This window comes from Diabrotica virgifera, chromosome 5 (genome assembly GCF_917563875.1).
Source record: "Diabrotica virgifera virgifera chromosome 5, PGI_DIABVI_V3a".
Taxonomy (NCBI): Eukaryota; Metazoa; Arthropoda; class Insecta; order Coleoptera; family Chrysomelidae; genus Diabrotica; species Diabrotica virgifera.
In genome coordinates, this window is record NC_065447.1 from 23,621,026 (window position 1) to 23,644,304 (window position 23,279).

The following is a 23,279-nucleotide window of genomic DNA, read 5'->3' on the forward strand; positions in this document are numbered from 1 at the left end:
GTCTTTCTCTGTAGTTAGATAATAAAATATTATGTAGGTATAACATTTTTATATGACTATTTGTCACCGTGTTGTGTAGTTATATCCGAAACTTACGTGCCATTTAAAGAAGCTCGGTGACGTAGTTGGTAGAGCATTGGGTCAGTGATTGGAAGGTCGCACCGGTCGCGGGTTCCAATCCTGGACGATTCATATTTTTTTTAATTTTTGGTTGTTTTAATAAAAAAATTTTGAAAGTGGTAGATTAGAAAGTTAGTTTAATATTGAAATAAAATACAAATAACCTGTTAAGTATATTTACTTCGTTGAAATTATATAATAGAAGAATAACTTCTTACGTGCCTACAAAGTACACACACATTCTTTTTTTGGAAAGGAGACACCGAACTTGTGGAGGTGACTGGGTAAATGACAGCTGATATGTATTCATTAAAAACATTTAATAAGATCATGTTTTGCCATTAGCCAGCCATATTGGATAACGAATTCGTGTTAGTACACCATAAGACAGGTCTTCATGTCGGTAGAATAGTGTATACTTACTTTAATGAGATTCAATTTAAAAATTATATTGGCCACCATATAGCCAATATTAAATTTAAATCCGATTATACCATTTATATGATACATTAAAACATCGCATTCTGAAAAGAAATCCTATTTTTATGACACTGGGGGAAGCACACACAATTTTATTTTACATGTTAATTTCAAAATATGCAATGTTTTGTCAGTGAGTGTATATTTTACGTATAAAATCTGTTTATTATTTACATCTCCCTTATGGTCAATAACTATATAAAATTTATAGCAAAAACATCTCGATAAAACCTATCATCAAACGTAACAAAACAAACCGATACCCTCTTTGGCTACAGTAATCACAAATTATCTTAACATTAAATTTTCCCCCCACCAAGTCCCAGTAATTTCCTAAACGCTCGTCTAAAGTCCATATTAAATATCGTGTAAATAATAGGATTTAGAACAGAATTTATATACCCTAACCACGTAATAAAATTTACAAACCTCCTCGAAGGGCAACACACTGGACAAAATGGTATAATCACATACATTAAGAAGAATGGTACCCAGCATACCACAAAGACACCCATTATAATACCTAACGTTCTAGCTGCTCGCCGCTCTTTGGACAAAGAAATCTTCTGCTTTTCTTCGATGAACTGTGAAACGAATCCAGGCTTCTTAGCTCCGTCCATTAGTACTACCTTAGGACTGGGCTTGGAGCTGGATATGGTGATGGTAGTCGAAGAGCTGTTGGCAACAGGTTTTTCTGTATTAATATTTGAGTTCTTTCTATTTGAAGCTGATGAATTTTCTCCGACATCAGTCAACGAATCTTCATGCACGAGTACTGGTTTTAGATTGTTCTTGCTACTGTCTTTGGATTTTTTCTTTAGTAATTTGTCGTTTGATTTAGTTTGTTCGTTTGGATGTTCGTTATGGTTTGTTTCACTGCTTACGCTTTCTCTGTCTCTGTTCTCGTCGCTTCGTCCTACGGTCTTCGATATGTTGATTTTAGCAGCTTTAGCTCTCTCCCGTAATCTTCGTTTCGTGGCTATAAATATTTCAATGTACACTATTGTCATGATGAGTAGAGGTATGAAGAAAGACCCGGAGGATGAGTATATTACATAGCCCTGGCGCCTGGTGAGCACGCAGACTTGTTCTTCGGCGAATATCTCTGGTGACGGCCAGTCGTTCCAGCCGATTAGAGGTGGGACACTTATTATTAGAGAGAGCGTCCAGACTAACGCTATCATAACTAACACACGTTTAACAGTTCGTTTCTGGGCGTAGTTTATTGGGTCGGTGATGGCCCAGAATCGGTCGAGGGCGATAGCGCACAGATTTAGGATGGAGGCAGTACAGCAGAGGATGTCGGACGTAAGCCACATTTTGCAGATGTAGATACCTGCAATAAATAAAACCAAATTAACATTTTACCTCAATAGTAAAAGTGAGGGTAAATCAATGACATAGGAATAAAGATAAATAAATCTACAAGCAATTTAACAGAGTAGCTCTAAAACCGATGCAGTTGGTCCTGAAAAAAGAAGGAATAGAGAAGTAACAGCTCTATAAAAGACCAGAGTTCAGCTGGCCCATGTCTACTTTGTGAAAATCCCATGTCTAGGGTTACAGAGGAAGATAAACGGTAAATGGAGCAGATATGGTTCTACCTAATGGTCCTAAAGGCATAATAAAATTAAAGAAAATATACATGTCTTAAATCGTGAAAGACAATGGGTATTTGAAAATAACACTCTGAGAAAAAATTACCAGGCCCTCCAGGTAGGGAGTTTAAAAATTTTGCCTGTTCCCCATTACTTGTAAAAAAATTGGCAACGAATCCCAGAATACAATAAATACCAGATTGAACACTTGGAGACGACTACAGCAACGATAGAGAACAATGAATTTTGCCACATAGAATATACAGAGCTGGCGAGGTAAAACGCGACACGGACTAGAACAACAAAACATATCGATATATGTCATTACAGAAACAAAAAAAGACAAGGAAATTACACAATCTCATATAGATAGACCAACTAATCTATTATTTGTGGAGACTTTACGGAAGGTTATGATACTATACCCTTGTGTAGCCTATGATAAGTACTGGAGAGTACGATTCTGTCACGATCTTCGATCAAATGAGACATTCAGGAAATGGAGGAGATCATGCTCTGAAATGTGTATATCATTAAACGAGGAAACAACCTCATAAACACTTATAGTAAGAGGAAAGATTGAATAAAAACATAAAATGAAACTTAATAAACAAAATATAGACTTGATACTGTACTAACGGAAACAAAAAAAAAAGAGATAACAAAAGAGAAAATCCCGTCATCAAACATACACCAGAAAAAGTATCGGCTGATCGTACAAAAGAAGAATTAACAACCTTCCTTTGAGAATACTAATCCGCCAATGAACACGCAAAACTACTTAGGGCGAGGAAAAAGTAAAATAAGTCATTAAAAATCACATAGCTACAGTGGAATTGGGCAGGACATTTCGCCAGAATATCTAACAACCGATGGACAAGATGTATTGTCGAGTGGAGGACAAGCTAAGAAGCACTACGGAGTAGAGGATCCCCTTTAATCAGATGGACGGATGACGTGGCATTGTATGCAAGTCGCACAAAACTGCGACATATGGAAAGATTTGAGCAAAATCCATGTCCAGCAGTGGACGCGTACAGGTTGATGATGACGATGAGCCTTAGAATTGGACCAATTTCCAACTAGTTCAAGTTAAACCTAGTAGAGTGAGTCCATTGTATTATCCTGTATCATCTAAACAGAAACTGCCATGATCTACTAGGATCAGCGAAAGTCAAGAATATGAGCCCATTTTCTGTTGTCCGAGGGGTTCGATAATATCACAAAATTATACCATAAGAATGTTCTCGATAATCTGGTGGCCTCAAATAAAGCAACAAGTTTTCTTAAGCGTATCTCATTTACTTGGCTCCGCTGGGCGAATGCCGAACCAAGGTCTTGCTACCTATGGTAAGCCAGTGCTGATCATTGGCAAAGAACGTGAAAAGAGGTTTCTCTTTCGTCATCACTAATATCCTGGATTATATGTAAGTACAAGTAGATATTCGTGCTGTTTAGGTCTACAGTGACCAGAAAGGATATCTGATGGTTCCATAGTGGCTTCGGAGAGTGGTCCATTTCCAGCATAGGCAGAGGTTTAGATTCTTGGCAAATCAGCAACGATCCGGTACACAAAAATGCAATAACAATCAAGAGACAAAATAAAAAGACCATGGGACTATAGCGCCCCACACTGTCCTGGACATTAAGCGAAAGAGACCTCATGTAGGCGTCTCATTATCCAGGACGCTCATATGATCCAATCCTAAAAAACGAATGAAATCCTCCCACAGTATGACGGTACTGGTACATGGGTGGTGGCTAGAATTGAGATTGTGAGGGTTTGTGCAAAAAAAACCCACCCAATCCAGAACATAGATATCCCATCTGTACTTTAAGGACATGCATGCTTCCCTAGGTTGGTCTTAATACCGAGTGCATATGCGTAAATGTATTGTCGAAAGTACATCGTCCTTTTTGGAAGATGATTACAAAAGTCTTAAAAATGGTCTTAAATGCTTCGTTTGAGCGAGTCTACCACTTTTTGAAAATTATAGAATGCAGATTGGACGCGTTTCCGTGTCCCGCCTCATTAACATACTTACGTTGTTGGACTAACGAAACGCAGCTGTAAATTTGTCGGACAAGAGATCGACAATCTTTATTAAGAGTAAACAGGTAGCAACAAACGCGTTCCAAGATTGCGGCTGTAATTTTGAATATTTTGTCGAGATATTTGGCACACATATTCGTAATATATAATAAATAACGGCGGTACAGAGTCCAAATTGAGAACTATGTGGAAATTACTCTGTAATTAAATACAATAGTAAAAAGACGAGCCTGTACCGTCATTAAGAAGAACAAAAAAATAAATTTTCTTCAAATAAACTTTTTTATCCCATACCTAGATTTTGTGTAATATTGGAACTACAAAATTTTTCATTTCTAACAAGAAATCGAACATATAACTAATCACTAATTAGGCAACATAGAGAAATTATCACTGTCTTTTGACAAACCTGCGTCAGATTTTCTCTAATCTGTTCTATCATCTTTATCGATATCTGTTCAGTGCAGTAGTGTGTTAATTTAAGAATTCGTTATTGTTGTTTCATAGGAAAGTAGTGTTTATTGATAGTTAATTTATTATATTTAGTTGTTGTATAAGTTGTTGGCCTCTTTGAAAGAATAGATTGTTGTTAATTGTGAGTTTTAGTTATATGTAGGTAGGTAAGCATATTTTACGTCAAAATATTTCGAATTCTAATGCGAGTATGTAAAGTTTTAGGAGGATTTTTTATTCTGAAAATATTATCAATAGTTTAACAAAATGGGAAAAGTTAATCAAACGAAAAATAAAGCAATCGGTCCAAGAAAAAGTCCATTAAAAACCGTGCCAAAATTATGAGAACAACGAAATTGGAGCCACAACAAATTTTAATAATGTAAGTACCTAGGAGAAGTAATCTACTGTTGTCATAAATAAAAAAAAGTGTGAAAAGTTGCTTCCCATGAAAATGAAATTCGTAATAAATCTATGTTTAAATACCTATTGTTAACATAAAATTTTCACCCATTTTGGTTTATTTCTATAAATATTTATTTACTAATAACAAAATTGTTTTCTGTTACTTCCATTTAGCGCGCCTACGAGTTAAATTGTCAAAATATTAACCTTAGATAATGTCAAAGATTACCAATGTTGCCAAAGTTTCGCAAACCTTACGAAAATAGCAACCTCCCGAAGTTGCTACCTGTTGATCGCTACTGTTTGCTCTTAATTAAATATAAGTACTTTAAATTGAAAATTAAGAGTTTTGTAATAACAAAACTACCACGCTAGAGTGACATCTTGCGTGTGTGGGTACGTTTTTGTTATTACAAAACTCTTAATTTTCAATAAAATAAATTTATCTCTTAATTTTCAATTTAAAGTACTTATATTTAATTAATAAAGATTGTCGATCTCTTGTCCGACAAATTTACAGCCGCGTTTAGTTAGTCCGACAACGTAAATATGTTAATGACGCGGTACGCGGAAACGCGTCCAACCTGCACTCTGAAATTTTTTATAAAGTGGTAGACCCGCTTAAACCAAGCAGTTAAGACCATATTTAAGACTTTTGTAGTCATCTTCCAAAAACGACGATGTACTGTGGACTAGTACCATTAGTACCTACTATGTAGGTTAAAAATCATATAGTTATATGATACAAAATAAAATATATTATTGTGGATCAATCTATCAATCAAAGATAGAATAAATATTTTATTTTTTAATATAACGCGGGCACATAAATTTGATACACCCTGTATATTGATTTGTAAATATTTATTAGAAGTTAGTTGTCACGCAAGGTGGTTTCTCCTTAATGAAGTTTTCCATGAAGAATTAAAAACATTTTTGTACATAAAAAGTGAAGTTAAAGTTATTTAGGATTATAATTTTAAACCGATTGTTTATTGCGGAAAAGGGAAATCCACAGGTAGATGTAATTATTAGTTTTTAGAAAAATAGAGGTAAAGAGAATTGGAATTTTAAATATGTTTGTTTAATGACAGGAATATTTAGATAATTTCCGAAAAGTCATTAGTTTTAAGTAGAAATATTGTTTGAAAGAATGACTGGGTTTTTTGATTGAAACAGAGGGAGCTGGAGAGAGAAATGCTTCTGATTGGCTTGGAAATTTGGAATGGGGAAAGTTTTGTTTGAATGTTCAGATAGTTTTGGAAAGAGGAATTCATTGTGTTACCGGCATCCGAAAGGGGCAGTCAAAAGTTTTCCTGAGTAGTTCAGCAGCAAGGACTAGTGTTTTGTTTTGATAGTGGGAGTAGCCGAAAAGTGGTACGAGAGACAAATCAAATCGAGAAGAAATACCTCTTTGATTATGTACAGTCCAAGAGAGTAAGTTACAAGAATTATCATTATAAAAATTATTTGCGAAACCAAGTAAAAAAGATACTTGGGTCTCAGGAGATTATTGTTGAGAGAAAGAAAGGAGAGAGTTTTGGAGTTTATTGAACGAGTACTGGCAAAAAAGAGGCCTGGCTTGTGTTTTGGAGAAATAGTTGCTGATATCCTGATGGATTGTTTGCTGAGAACGGAGAAGGCTTTGATTCGTAGCCTAACATAATCAAAAAGGAGGAGCTGTTTGGGTCAAGAGGAGACATCATTGTGTGTGAATCAAAAAGGTCAGTCAATAACCTATGTGATAGATTTTCTTTATAATCAGAAGTTAATTTTTTTTACGTAAAAGCATATGCATTTAAGATTCCAATATTTCAAAAATTTAATAGGAAGTATAAGTAATTTGCAAATACCAAATTTGTTTGTTTAGCTTGTTTTTTATTAATGGTATCAAAAACAAAGCGATAAATATTTTTTTTGAATTAAATTAATTTATATGATAAAGGTTTCATTTGGACAATTATGCCCACAGAATTTAATTGATAAATTTTACAGAGCATTGCTATTGATAATAAAGGTATTTGTATGTGTTTACTTATGGTATTTCTATTTATTTCCTTTTCCTATTTTTATCCCGATAACGATCAACTAAGTGATACTGAAACCACGTGAGAAGATAAGTATAACAGAAGATAATTTAGACATTTTTTTTATTATAAAAATGCACCCTGAGATTCTTTCTTAATTTTTATGTATAATTTGCGTTAATTAAATAATTGATCAAGTAAATAATAATTAATATAAAAGTAATAGAAAGCAGATCGTAACAATATATTATAAAGGTAAACTCCGCGATAATTAATCTCAGGGTGTTGGGGTTGTTTACAATGAAAATCACAATAAAAGGATCCTCTCCAGGGGCGTATCGTAAGGAATTAGTTTGTTACGATATAGATTTCTAGTGTTAATATTATTCTAAACTAACAAAACTTACCAAATATCCATCTTCCTGTCACAGCATAAGCTACGTTGAACGGAAGAACAATAATAGCTACGGTAAGGTCAGCAACAGCCAACGAAATGATAAAAAAATTCTGAACAATCCTTAAGGGTTTGTAGGTGAAAACGCTGAGTATCACAAGAACATTTCCGATAACTGTTAATAATATCAAAAAGCTTAGGGTGGCTACAGTGGAGATAGCTTCCCATTCTGGGACGTCTGTTGTTCCGAAGATGGTGGTAAAATTACCGTATGGTTCTTCGGTGCAGTTGACGTTCTCGTCGCTCATGGTCTACAGCATGGAGGTCATTGGAAGGTTTAGATCTGTAACAAAAAATTATGGTCTTAGTATTTATTTTGGTGAAATATTATTTGTTTATATTACAAAAATATTTTAATCCACAAGGATGAATTTCCTGTAGCTGGCTGTATACAATAAGTTACAAGCCAATTGAATGAAAAATTGTTCTTTATAAAAGTTATATTTATTTAAAAACCCTTAAAAGGCTATAAATATCACAGAACGTATCAGTGTTACAGGCTTGACATGCCGAGCTACCCAAAAATACATATGTATACTCTGGGCTAATTAGCAAAATACAAGGAAAAGTTATTTACCAGCAATTTTATTGCTGAAATCGAATCTTGTTATTGTATGTATTAATAATATAGCTATACAAAGTCCGCAGATAGTGTGCTACTTTTTTTTGTAAACAAAATGGCGCCCGAAAATCGTGTTTTTTTCAATTTTTGCTCTATAACTTCAAAGATTTTAACTTTAGACCAAAAACACCCAAATAAAAAATCACCGCAATTAAATTCTGCATAGAGACGTGCTTTTTCAGATTTACCTCGACGAAAACTTTCCCCGGAAAAAGCGGGGTTTTCCAACAAAATCTTTAATTTTCAACTAAACTTTTAGATAAGTACTTGTTAATCAATAATTAAATAACTTGGTAACGTAAAATCTCTTTCCGTATATATTATAACTCCAGAAGTCTATGGAAATTGAATGAACAGTGTAGCAACAATTAAAATGTTAATTAAAAATTTACGGTCGCTATAATAACGACAATAATTACGATACATAAGAATAACTATGATTTTTTCATAAAAAGACACTATACCTATCTAATTTACTTTACAGAATTGAAATTGGACTATTTAAGCGGCCTCAGGAATATTTTAAACTTATAAAAAAATTTTTGGTTTATACACAAACAGAATATATCGGGAAATATTAAACTAAATTAAATTGTGAAAAGGGTATTGGAAAGACAGTGGCAGGACGCTTCTTTTAAAAGAAAAAACGTTTAATTATGACGAGTGGTTCCTGAAATAAAACCGGTCAAAGTTGACCGGAATTTACGGCAAAGATATAAACAATACGATCATAACTTTCAAACCACCACCTTTTTGTTTTTGTCCTCTTTCTCCACGTCAATTTTCATATCTTTAAAATCCTCATAACATATATTATTATAATAAAAACTATCGATAATACGTGTGAAAATTGCCAAAAATAGCAAAATTCCAGTCAAAAATTAGGTTGGAGAAAATGTAACCCTCAAAGTTCAAAATCGTTATACGTTAACAAAATGCATTTTCTCGGCTTCCCATGGAGCAATTTCCTTCATTCTTTTTTTTGTTCCCTAATAACTCGAGTAGAGCCATCTAACTAACGCATTATTAAATGTCAAACTTGCTTTTGTTTTGTTATAATAGATTAATTTATTTATAAGAACAGAAAATTACATATTTTTCCAGTTGTAGGCTTTTTTTTAGATAAACTTACTACAAGTGTACCTTTTAAAGTTAAAAACATAAATATTTTCATTTGAAAGCTGTATAATTATTTAAACAATTTTTATTTAAACAAATTAAAATATTGTGTTATAATAAATAAATTAATTTTTTATAACAAAACTAAAGAAAGTTTAACACTTAATAATGCGTTAGTTTGATGGCTCTACTCGAGTTACTTGGGAACAAAAAAAGAATGAAGGAAATTTCTCCGTGGGAAGCCGAGAAAATGCATTTTTTTTAACGTATACCGATTTTGAACTTTGAGGGTTACATTTTCTCCAACCTAATTTTTGATTGGAATTTTGCTATTTTTGGCAATTTTCACACGTATTATCGATAGTTTTTATTATAGTAATATATGTTATGAGGATTTTAAAGATATGAAAATTGACGCGGAGAAATAGGACGAAAATAGAAAGGTGATGGTTTAAAAATTATGATCCTATTGTTTATATCTTTGCCGTAAATTTTGGTCAACTTTGAACGGTTGTATCTCAGGAACCACTCGTCGTAATTAAAAGTTTTTTCTTTTAGAGGAAGCATGCTGACGCTGTGTTTCGAATACCGTTTTCACAATTTAATTTAGTTTAATATTTCCCGAGATATTCTATTTGTTTATAAGCCAAAAAATTGTTTATAATTTTAGAATATTCCTGAGGCCGCTTAAATAGTCCAATTTCAATTATGTAAAGTAAATTAGATAGGTATAGTATCTTTTTATGAAAAAATAATAGTTATTCTTATGCATCGTAATTATTGTCGTTAATATAGTGACCGTAAATTTTTAAGTAACATTTCAATTGTTGCTAAACTGTTCATTTAATTTCCATCGGCCTCTGGAATTATAATATATGTGGAAAGGGCTTTTACTTTACCAAGTTATTTAATTATTGATTAACAACTACTTATCTAAAAGCTTAGTGGAAAATTAAAGATTTTGTTGGAAAAACCCGCTCTTTCCGGGGAAAGTTTTCATCGAAGTAAATCGGAAAAAATACGTCTCTGTGCAGAATTTAATTGCGGTGTATTTTTATTTGGGTATTCTTGGTCTAAAGTTAAAATCTTTGGAGTTATAGAGCAAAAATTGAAAAAACACGATTTTCGGGCGCCATTTTGTTTATAAAAAAAGTAGCACACTATCTGCGGACTTTGCATATCTATATTAGTAATATATACAATCATAAGATTCGATTCCAGCAATAAAATTGCTGGTAAATAACTTTTCCCAAAAATGGCCTATTCTCCGATAATCAGCCCAGACTAGTAGAACATTAAACATAAACAGATTTATTTACATGTTTAAGTAAATTTAAGAATATGTATGTGTGTACAACAATAATTGTTGTACACAAACATAAAACAACTTAATAAACAAATAAAACAATAAAACAATTTTTTTTGAGATTTATAGAAGATTTTCGAAATAAAATCCACCTTTGTCGGACCATCAACTATCTAATAGACCTCCTGAGAGTTAAGGGATCATTTCTAATGTTACAAGAATCAATAATTTTATCAATTACTTAGTTCTTGTCGCGTATTGATATTTTCTCGATAAACCATTTCTTTTAATCGTCCCCATATGGAATAGTCGACAGGGTGAACATCAGGTGATCTAGGTGGCCATGCATGATGCCCTCCGCGTCCTATCTACCTATTTCCATAAGTTACATGAGGATGTTAACGAACAGCAACTGAGAAATGTGGTGGTGATGCCCTATCGTGCATAAGCATCGGGCAAGTAGATTCGGCAAAATATTTTGTAAAATATGATAATGCCAAAAATAAAAATAGTGTAAGAAACGCAAATAAATAATAACGATGGCGAACGAAAAGTCAAATTATGTACTCAAACAACGAAAATGTCAAATTATCATAGCCTCTCAACATTCACTTAAATTTTTATACACATACATAGTATCAATACATGGTGAGAAAGTAGTGATGCAAATAACGAGGGGAAAAATATTTCTTTTTGTTTTTGTTTAATTTAGGTTTATTTGTTTGGCTCCTTTTTACAAACAAATATTATACAGGGTGATGTTTTAGTATTATTCAAAACAACCTGTTCCTTTTGAAATTCTGGAAATTGGCTAAAAGGGTTGTACTTATTATTTAAAACGTATAGGACGAGCAGTAGTAGTATTATTACTTATAAATTAAATATTTGTTCAAAAAAATTTATTTTGTAATAAAAGTTAATTTTTTTAAATCTATGGTTCATTTCAAAAAACTTTTAATTCGTAGTCAAGTTTGATTTTTTTATGAAAATGAAGTAATCGTGTGGGGAAAAAATAAATATGCCATTTTAAATGCTGATTTGTCAAATTTATAAAATTCTTATTAGAGTTTTCAAAAACAGTATACAGGGTGAAATTTTTTCTAAGACAAAAACGAATTAGTTTTTTAAAGCCGGACCTGATTTTTTTCTAGTTTGAATAAGTCAGTTGATTAGGTGGTAATAGTGTAACGATTGACCAAAATAAAAGACACATCGATCTTACTGTTCAAAAATTATGACGAATAAAAATTTCTGTAAAAATTAACAACTCGCCCTGTATATTATTAAACAATGGGAGTAGACACTTTTTAATGGGCATTTGTTATTCCCCATAGGGGCCTCCATACGAGGTAGGAGTATGTACAGTTCCTCATGACTCACCCTGTAAAATAGAAGTATTATTTGTGTAAAATTATTAGATAAACTATAAGCACGTGAGATTTATTAAAATAAACACAACATTAACAACATACCTGCAATAAAACATTTCACTTGCATCGTAAACTAAAAATAATTGTACCGTAAAATCTATGGTTCATTTCAGCAAACTTTTAATTCGTAGTCAAATTTGATTTTTTTAATAAAAATTAAGTAATCGTATGGGAAAAAAATATGCTATTTTAAATGCTGATTTGTCAAATTTATAAAATTCTTATTAGAATTTTCAAAAACAGTATACAGGGTGAAATTTTTTCTAAGCCCAAAACGAAATAAATTTTTTACCGGATCTGATTTTTTTCTAGTTTGAATAACTCAGTTGATTAGGTGGTAATAGTGTAACGATTGACCAAAATAAAAGACACATCGATCTTACTGTTCAAAAATTATGACGAATAAAAATTTCTGTAAAAATTAACAACTCGCCCCGTATATTCTTAAACAATGGGAGTAGACACTTTTTAATGGTCATTTGTTATTCCCCATAGGGGCCTCCATACGAGGTAGGACTATGTACAGTTCCTCATGACTCACCCTGTATGATAGAAGTATTATTTTTGTAAAATATTAGATAAACTATAAGCACGTGAGTAGGGATGGCGGTTTTTGACAAAACATCGGTTTTTGGTTATACAGGTTTTATTTGCTTACGGTTTAACCTGGCGGTTATAACCGGCCAAAAAAAAACCGGTTTTTGGAAAAACCGGTTTTCGGTTTTTTAATCCAATAGGTTACAAAGTTACATTTACAATACACTTTAGTTTGCGATACTCCATTGGACTCGATATCAATATGATCAAAATTAGTACTATCGACAGAAGATGTATTACTTTTAACACGTTTGTATATTTGTAGAATAGGTACATTTTAACTCATTTAATACTTCCTGTATGAGTGTATCGTTTTGAAAATGTAGCGAAATTCTTGGAGATTCGTATTCGTAATCAGTAATTCGATATTCATAGTCAGAGCATTATTTTTGGTAATCAGAAAAAGTCATTCACCCACTTTCAATGTCAAAAGTTAAGTGTGAAAAATAGATGATGTTTGCGTCTAATTCAACCAGATCACTTCTTATGTAAATATTATGATTACAAATACCTTTTCAAGGAAATATTATAATAAAACTTAATAATTGTTTCTGGCTGATGTGAGATTGCACTTTCAGTTTGCTTCTGTATTTTATAAAATAAAATAAAATTTGAATTATGGTTTTGTTTGGAATAATTACTTGAGAATAATAATTATGATTGGGAACCAAAATCATACCTAACCTAATCCTAATCACCGTAAAAACCTAATAACCGGTTTTTACTTAAAAAGAAAAAACCGGTTACAACAGGGACAAAAAACAACCGGTAAAACAGGTTATTGCGAAGTAAAAAACCGGTTTTAGGTTTAAACCGGTAGGTTTTTTCCATCCCTACACGTGAGATCTATTAAAATAAACACAACATTAACAACATACCTCCAATATCATTTCACTTGCATCGTAAACTAAAAAATAATTGTACCGTAAAATTATTTCTCCAGCATTTTCGAACCGCATTATTTTTCTAAGGTACGAAACTAATTTTAACTGTCTAAAATGTTTAAATATAGCTTTTATCTTTCCTACATTTTATCATTCGAATTAATTCGAAAGTAATTGATGTGCTGTGTAAATAATAATTATTGTATCTGTTTTATTTGTCAATATTTGATCAAATCATCACTAAATCATCTGCACAAACTATACTGACTGATACCGTCATCGGAACGTGTGCCTGAATATTAGGAATTTTTTTAGTTAATTTGATGTTAATAATAGTTAAATTGATGTTGATGTTAATCATTAGTTAATTAATGAATTTGTGATATTTTTAATCGTGTTATTTCGGTTGTGAAACTAATATTGTGAAGTAATGAAATCAGGTTGTGAAGCCGCTCCCTAGTAGAGAAGGGTGGGGGGAGCGGAATGGGGTACTACGTTGAAATTGATTTTTAAAAATAAGTTAGGTTTAATTATTATTTAAGCTGCATATCATTATATAAACTCATTGTAATGTTGTTAACATTATATTACAATACCATTTATTTATAAGAACAACAACAGTAAGTTTCGTACTAAAATATTAAACAATGTCAATTGCCCCGTTCTGCCCCTGAACCGGGGCACAACGGGGTAGTCATTACAAGTTTAGTGAAATTAATAAAAAAATAACTTAATAACTGTAATTATTAAGTCTAATTATTAAGTACCGTTGAAAAGTCATTTTATGTAAGTTATGGTAAGTTCATCACTGCTATTTTATTGAAGCCCATAATAGCTCTGGCGCCAGATTTTGACTCAAGTTCCCGAAGTGATAAAGTAGGATTTCTCTTTAAAAATCTATTGACAGAATCTTGGCCAGCGATTTCATTCTAAAATCTGTGGGCTAGGCCATTCCTTACAGCTAACTGATAAGCTAAGGTACGCAAATCTTTCATCGTTAGACCAAATATTCGAGACTCCACAATTTTCAAATAGCTCTTGAGCTCATATTCTTTCCTTTCGGTAAAGGCAGATTAAAATTTCCTTGCTGTTTTGTCAATATGGTATTGTGGATCTTCCCCTTTCTCTCCAGGATATCTCCAGGGTATTTTGGGGAACATTATATTGCTTTGAAGCCTTCAAATATCCTACTTGACCAGAAATATCCACTTCGACAGCAATATTCATACTTTCAGTAGACCATAACTGTCTATTCGCCTTCCTTTTGTATACTCGAAGCATCTGAAATAGAAGGAAAATAGTTAAATATAGAGTTCTTGTTTAATAAAAATAGTGTGAGGAGGAACGGGGTACTTCCCTATTCCGCCCCAAACAGACTTTCCCATTACCACATGATTTATTTCATCAAGCTATGGTCGCTCGAAAAGGATTGGTAAGAAAACGTTTGCCTAGTAAACGAAAGCTAAATAAACACCCTATAAGTATTACCAACTAGCGTTGTGAAAAAACAAGCGTGTGCAACTTACCTTGTTCATAAAAATCCACAAACAGTTGCAAATTATAAGCGAAAAACGTGGTTAACGTCAAGAGAACTAGACAAACATGCCTACCGGTCTTCATTCTTACTACACTGATGTAATTTTACTTATAGCCGCTTGACTGCAGCACGTCATTAATATTTAAAAATACCAATCTTCATTCCGCCCCGGTACCCCATTCCGCCCTGCGTTCCCCTACCTTCTTTCACGGTGTTTGCTGTAAATTTTAAAGAACCACTTGGATTGACATGAAATTTGACATACACATAGCTAACATTCCAAAGAAAAAAGTGATATTTTGCTGATGTGTGCTTTGCCCTGGGGTGGCTTTCACCCCTTATTGGGGGTGAAAAAATATATGTTCAAAATAAGTCCGAAAATGGATAAACTGACTAATTTCAGCACCTTTTCTTTCATAGAGTTTTTTCATTAAGTCAATATTTTCGAGTTATTTGCGAATGAATATGTTCATTTTTCAACAAAATAATCACGTTTTTCTATGGATGCTATACAATGTGCAACTTCTCTCACTACTTACATACATTCAAAATGAACAATTTCTCAGGCAGTGAGAAAAGTCGGCCATTGCAGTGAGAAATATTTTTTTCTACAACCACTATTCAAAGTGCACTTTTCTGCACGGTTTTATGTTAGCAAACTTGATATTTTCTCACAGTATAAGATATTTGACATTAGTGTGCAGAAAAGTGACGTTTCTGTGCCGCAAAGTGACGTTTCTGTGCCGCAAAGTTCTTTTCTGCACAGTTGACTAGCTCATTCTGAGTAACGTTATATTCTGTTTACATCCGTGGACTACCGCATTCTGAGTAACGTTATATTCTGTTTACATCCGTGGTTAAACTTTAGACAAATATATAACCTATAAGACAATTATTATATTTAACTATAGCATAGAAACTAAATTATGGATGTTACAACTGTTTTATTTTACAATTTTATTCTTATTGAACATTTTATAATTATCAAATAACCAATAAGGATTTAGCAACCTGTGCAAGAGACGTCGAATGAAGTAGGTTTTGTGTAAATCCGTGACTGCATAAATATAATGTCAATAATGTGTAATAATTGTTTAAATTTAAACAAATTAAGGCAGTGCATTAATTTTTTAACTGATTTCTGTGCAATTTATTTAGGTATAAGGAATTTAAATTGATTAGTAGGTATTAATTAAATACAGTTTAAAATTTATCACATAGGTACCTATTATAATTAATCGTCGTTTGGAAATTGTGATTTTTATTTTTAGGAAGGAAAAACTGTGCTTGTAGAAAAAGTATAGTGTGAAACACGTGCAGAAAGGTAATTTCTCACTCGTATGAATTGCGGCACTCGCTTGCGCTCGTACCGCAACTTTTCAAACTCGTGAGAAATTAGTACCTTTCTGCACTTGTTGCACAATATACTATTTCTCACGGGTTCACCGCTGGTTTACATACATATGATCGCCATTTCCATGGTAACATGCACAATACAAACACAATTATTTTTGTCAAACAAAATGTGTTCAAACTTGTCAAAACTTATCAAAAATTACCTTTTAAGGCTGTTCAACTGTGAATTATAATTTTAAATAAATAAAGTATATAAATATTATGAATATTAAATACTTATGTGTATATATGTATTTTATTTCAATTTAGGCATATAATATACCTAAAAGCACCAAAATTATTTAATTTTGAAGTTTGAACTCTTGACAAAAACGCATCCATAGAAAAAGTACAGTGTACAGCACGAGAGAAAATGGCATACTTATCTCTCGCTTGATTTGCTGCACTCGCCTCGTGCCTCGGCTCGTGCCAACAAACTTCTGCGCTCGTGAGAAATATGTCTTTTTCTCTCTTGTCGTACAATATACTATTTCAGACGGATTTTCGCAAATAACTCAAAAATAAAGTATTTTATCGAAAAAAATATTCTTAGCAAAAATCTGTAAAAAAGTGAAAAAATGGTGTATGCATAGGGCATCTAGACCTAGTAGAAGCAGATTTATAACTAATGAAAAATAGGTTCATATTTCCCAAATTCCAAATAGAATATTTCAACGTGAAATATCCAAAAAATGAAGCCCTTTTTGGGGAATACTCATTACAACTTTTTAAAGTGTTTAAAAAAAGCTTTACTTCTGTTTTTATAAAAAAAGTTTATAGCTTCAAATATAAGCAAATTACCCCCAGACGATCAATATTAATGGCCATGGGGGAAAATGTTTTATTAGGAGAGCTATTATTTTAAGCATTACTGTATTTAAAAGCAATTAACATTTCTGAATCTGAATCTGAATATGAATCTGAATCTGAATCTGAATCTGTAAGCAAATTACGCTCAATATAAAGTTAGTCCCTTTGTTTTGGTAAAAAAAAATCAGGAAAATCACTCCGTAATTAGCAACTTAAATGAAATTAATCGTTACCGCTTCACAAGTTGCTTTACTTATGTTGTGTTTATAAAATATGATCTATAAATTTCATCGAGTCAAAGTGCTTATTTTTGGAAAAAATTTGGTTTTAAAATAAAATTTTTTAAAATTTTTTATTTGAAAAAAGCTTTTTTTTAAATAACTTTAAAATTATTCGCATTACTAAAAATCTCGAACAGTAACAAAAGTCGGATTTGCTTTTCTGTATATTTTTTGTTTTTGTTTTTCTGAAAGACAAAAATTGGTTAAGATATGGCTGTTCAAATTGTGCATACACTCGTGCTTAGTGATTCGTTCAAGCCCTTTCTACTAGAGTCCTTTAAAAAATAAGGACTTTGAACCGAAGAAACCAAATAAACAATACATACAATAGTAAGGCAACTTTTGAAGTGTTAACGATTAAGTTCATGTGAGATGCTAATTAGAGGGTGATTTTCCCCATTTTTTTACCATAAAATAAAGAGACCAACCTTATTTTGTTCGTAACTTGTTTACTTTTGATGCTAGAAATTTTTTTACAAACAAAACTAAAGCTTTTTTCAAACACGTTAAAAAAGTTGTAACGAGTTTTCCCCAAGAAGTGCTTGATTTTTGGTTATTTCACGTTAAAATATTTCACTTGGAATTTGACGAATATGAACCTATTTTTCATTAGCTATAACTCTGCTTCTATTAGGTCTAGAGACCTAATATATACACCATTTTTTTCACTCCTTTACAGGCTATAATTTTGCTAAGAATTTTTTTTTTCGACAAAATACTTACTTTTTGAGTTATTTGCGAAAAAGCGTCTAAAAACGTGGTTATTTTGTTGAAAAATGAACATAATATTCACTCGCAAATAACTCGAAAAGTATCGACTTAATGAAAAAACTCTATAGAACAAAAGTTGCTTAAAATTGGTCAGTTTATCCACTTCCGCACTTATTTTGGACGTATATTTTTTCACCTTCGAGAGGAGGTAAAACCCACCCTCAGGGCATAAGCACACATCGGCACAATATTACTTTTTTTCATTGACTTGTTAGTTATGTGTGTTCCAATTTTCATGTCAATCCATGCCATTCTTTAAAATTTAGAGGTTTTGCAATATTTTACCGTTAAAACTCTTACTACCCGTAGGAAAACTGTGATTCGGTTTCTTTGTGGATACTTTTTCAAAAATGTTCAAAACCTTTTGAGAGATTATATTCAAATAATAAAACCAAAGTTCAGTATACAGTACATAGAAATCCAAAACAAAATATCGTTTCTAAACCTTTTAACAGAACCGTTTATGGAAGCCGTGAGAGTAGCAGGATACTTAATTAATACAACTGAAACTCGAACTTTATTTGATAACAAAGCACCTGCTGAAATTTTGTGCGGTGAAAAGCCAAATATGGAAAAGATAAAATTATTTCGTTGGAATGCTTAGAATTTAATTCGTAAATTGAACAGGAAGCATAACCTTGAACCTTGTGGTGAAAAGCTAAATATGGTAGGTTATTCAGATACTGGTTATATACTATGGAATCCAGAAGAAAGTAACTTAATCCATGCGCAGAATATAATTTTTGATGAAAATTCCATTAAAAAGATAAAATTAGATTTAGTCAGAGTTAACAAATTGCACAAATTCAAACTGAAAATAGAGTGGAAATTATTCCAGAAAAAATCACTGATTAAGAAAATATACAGTAAGAAGCGGGAAAAGAAGTAATTGAAGGAATTAATAAAAATAGAAGAGTTACATGAAAGAAAAAGAGACCAACATAACTTAAATAGTACAATAATAATTGTGAGTATAATTAAAAAAAATGTACTAGCAGTTTTTTAATTAATAAAGCTAGACTGGTAGCTCGAGGCTACCAATAGTGTAGCATTAGTAATAATGTATATGCACCTGTAGTACTTATATAGTAAGAATAGCAACAATTAGAGTATTTATTTCATTGTCTGTAGAATATGATGCTAAATCCTATACAGGGAGCGAAAGTTTTACTTCAATAAATTGAAAAAGACTGTATGACTTGTACACACTTCAAAGTTGGTCAAACCGGCAAACAGGTGTATGTTCTCAAAAAATTAACTGTGTAAAATTTTTTTTCTTAATCAGATAAGTACTTTCAACATATTATGTGCCATCATCAGAGCTTCCTAAAAAGACAATTAAGTTAAGAGATTTTTTTTTATAAAAATACAAGATTGAAAAAAGTTACGTCCTATTATAAATATAGGTGTATAACTGTATAGGTGCATATACATTATTACTAATGCTACACTATTGGTAGCCTCGAGCTACCAGTCTAGCTTTATCAACTAAAACACTGCTATAGTCGGTTTGCTAAACTTAGACATAACTGGCTAGTGATTTTAGTCTGTAATTTTTTTGTTGTTTTCATCTAATTTATTTAGAAGATGAATTGTCTTCATAGAGTTTTCTTACTTAATTTGACAGTGTGTCTAGATTTGTTTCTTGCTCTTGTCAGGGCAATAACGTTCTGCCTTTTGTTTCTGCTGTAGATTTTTAGAAAAATGTTGCTGCTGCACAACTCCTTTCGAAGATGAGGAGTTTTACCATAGAAAATTCTCTTATTATTTCCTATTTCATGTGTAAATTTTATTTTGTTAAATAGTCAGTTTCTATGAATCCCTCTGCAGTAAAATTGTAACACTGTTCGGAGGCAAAATCTTATTTCTATGAGCTGTATGGGTTTAAAGTTTATCAATAGGGTGCTAACCTGGCTGCAGACCCCTCCTCCTTTATACGGGCTTGGAACCAGCAACAGGTCTGTTGAGCTACTCGACTAAACACAACTGCAGGCGGAATTTCAGAAAGAAGTTTTCGGAGTGGGAAAGAGAGAAGTAAAATACTTTGTTACGCAGATGATGCAATACTGAAAACCCAAGATGAAGATAGTCTGCAAAGACTAGTACACAGACTGAACATAAGAGCAAAATAATTAAATATGACAATTCCATCTCAGAAAACTAGAATAGAATAGAATAGAAATATGCTTTATTGCCATTGAAAATTTTTACAATTTTATGGACAAATCTTACATACAGTCAAAAGAAAAACATAATATAAATAACAAATAACAACTACAATTTACTAAAATTAGATAAATCGTCAATAATGTACAGTATAAAATATAAAAGCCAAGACAAAACCAATTTATTGCAAAATTTATATAAATTGCAAATTAAACATAAAACAAATAAAATAAAATAGGCACAACATAAGGAACTGACAAATTTATGCTACTGCGTATGAAACTCAATTTTCTTAGTTATTCATTGAGAAATTCTTCTATTGAATAGAATAGAAGTCTTTTGGATAAATAGGCTTTTGTCATTTTACGGAACTTAGGGAAAGATGTTGAAGATTTAAGTTGTAACGGAAGATGATTGTACAGTTTCTTTACGGAGTATAATATAGATTTCTTTACTAACTCAGTGGATGGAATCGGTAAATAAATATCAAGGATTGAATTTCTGGTGGAGTAAAGATGATTGGGCCTTGATGGAAAGACATGAAGGTGTTTACGAATTAAACAAACCGTTTACTAAAACAACAGTAATCACTATAGAACCTATCAGATGTAAAATAGAAATTGACGGTATTAGTATTGAAGAAATAATGGAAATAGAATACCTTGGAATTACGTTGTTAAGCTATGGAGACCTAGACAAAGAAGTGAGTGAGAAATTAAGTACCAAAAGCAAATAAACTGACACGATACCTTAATAACACTATATGGCAAAACCGACATATTGATAATGAGATGAAGTCAAGAATTTATAAAGCCAAAGCCAGTGTCAGACCAATCATGATATATAAATCAGAAACCACACACGATATAGCCACAACACAAAGACTACTGGAAAGGGCAGAGATGAGAGTACTAAGAATAATTACAGGGAATACACTGAGAGATCGAAAGAGGAGTGAAGACACTAGAAGACCATGTAACGTACAGTGTATAAACGAATGGACACTAAACAGAAAAAAAAATAATGGAATTACCACATAAGCAGAAAGTGGGAATCACGTGTGGTCAAAATAGCAAGAGATAAATCAACAATCGGTAGAAGAAGTATCGGCTGACCGAGCAAAAGATGGAATCTTTCATAGAAGTATCAATCCGCCAATGAACAAGCAGAATTAATAAAAAGGACGAAGAAGAAGAAGAAACCCAAGTAGCACCGAACGGGTTTATTAAGTCTTTTAAGGATGCTTTAAAACTGTAGAATAAAACTAAAATTAAAACCATTTGGTATTTAAGTAAACCTTAAGGTTGCAATAAAACCGCTTTCAGCATAAAAGGGCCCACTCTGAAAGAGGTCAATAAAACCAAAAATAAAAACCTGCTTAAAACTTTGTTTTCTTAAGCAACTGGTTTTAAAGCTGCTGTGAAGGTGCTTTTAAAACCATGTTAAAAGACACTTTAAGTGCAGGCAGTTTTATAGAAAACTTAAAAAGGTTTCTTAAATGGAGAATTTTAAAGACAATTCACTATAATAAATGATTCTTTAAACCCATATACTCCATATAGGCCAACAAATTTTTACATGTGTTATGAAAGGTAGATAGGTATTGGTAACTATAAAATAATAAAAAGTACTTGGTTATTTCGGACTGTCAAGGTAGAAAAACACTTGCGCACCTAACTTTATTGATAATGTTAACAAAAATAGGTCTAAATAATTCATGCGCCCTAAAATTTCGGACTTTTGGCGATTAAAATATAAAAATAATAAAAAAATTTAAATCTGAAAAATATTAATTTGAAATAAAAATAATTTTATCTACAATTTTAATGCTTTAATGTTAAAATAAATCGAATTTATGTCTTTAGGATGCTTATTTATAGTTTATTGTAATCTATCATGGCTTTCAGCATCTTCAGCAAGCAATATGACCAAAACCGAAATAAAACTATTTGGACTATCGACAGAGAATTGTTAAGATCAAATGGTTTTATTTTATACCTTTCCAAGAGCATATATCCTACATAAAAGCAAGGTTGCCTTGGACTTAAAACCATTAATTTTAATGCTACTGTCAATAATGCCACTCGGTTTTAATGTGAATCTAACCTAAAATCGCGGCGTCGTAATACTGTGTGTGTTTTATTTTTCTTTTAAAATGACCAGTTCGTTTATATTGTAAGTACTTGCTACTTATTTCTTCCATACTAACTGTACTTCCACTTTTACAACACAATACACCACTGTTTCGCTCTTAAACAAATGGCCGACCATTTTGGACATGAAAGAAGACGGGATGAGTTTAGTTTTATTGTTTCTAACAAGAAGAATAGTTTAGTCTTTACGATATCCAAATTGATTCAGTTAAGAGCGTTTGGTTTTAATATAGCCTACTAATTGCTTTTAAGAAAGCAACTTTAAAGAAAACTAAAACTACAACTAAAAAAATAGTTTTAAAGCATATGTTTTACTGACATAATAGTCTTGAGATCAAGTAGTTTTAATAATAGGTTTTATTAGTAATATTAGGAGAATGTTTAAAACTGAAATAAAACTAAAAGGTAACAAACTAGAATCTAATAAAACCAAACAGTCCGGTAGTTCTTCATAAAACTGATTAGTTTTAAAGTGAACTGAGAATAAACTATTTTAAAACTACAATAAGACAAATTATCTATTAAGATTACTTAGTCTTATTTGATACCCTTATTAGATACTTTAAAACTAGTGACAAATGCTTAACAGTTTTAAAGTTCTGGCAGTATATCTACAAG

The 23,279-nt window shown here is 31.9% G+C and overlaps 1 protein-coding gene across 1 annotated transcript in view; it reads right to left on the reverse strand.

Moving 5' to 3' along the window:
- Positions 1-744: 744 nt before the first annotated feature.
- Positions 745-23,279, reverse strand: part of LOC114327860 (probable G-protein coupled receptor No18) — a 400,100-nt gene continuing 377,565 nt past the window's right edge. The window contains exons 2-3 of the mRNA XM_028276573.2: positions 7,544-7,873; positions 745-1,936 (exon numbers count right to left, since the gene is read on the reverse strand). Of these exons, the coding sequence (XP_028132374.2) occupies positions 900-1,936; positions 7,544-7,838 (1,332 nt within the window). The 5' untranslated portion in view covers positions 7,839-7,873 and the 3' untranslated portion in view covers positions 745-899. The remainder of the gene's footprint in view (positions 1,937-7,543; positions 7,874-23,279) is intronic.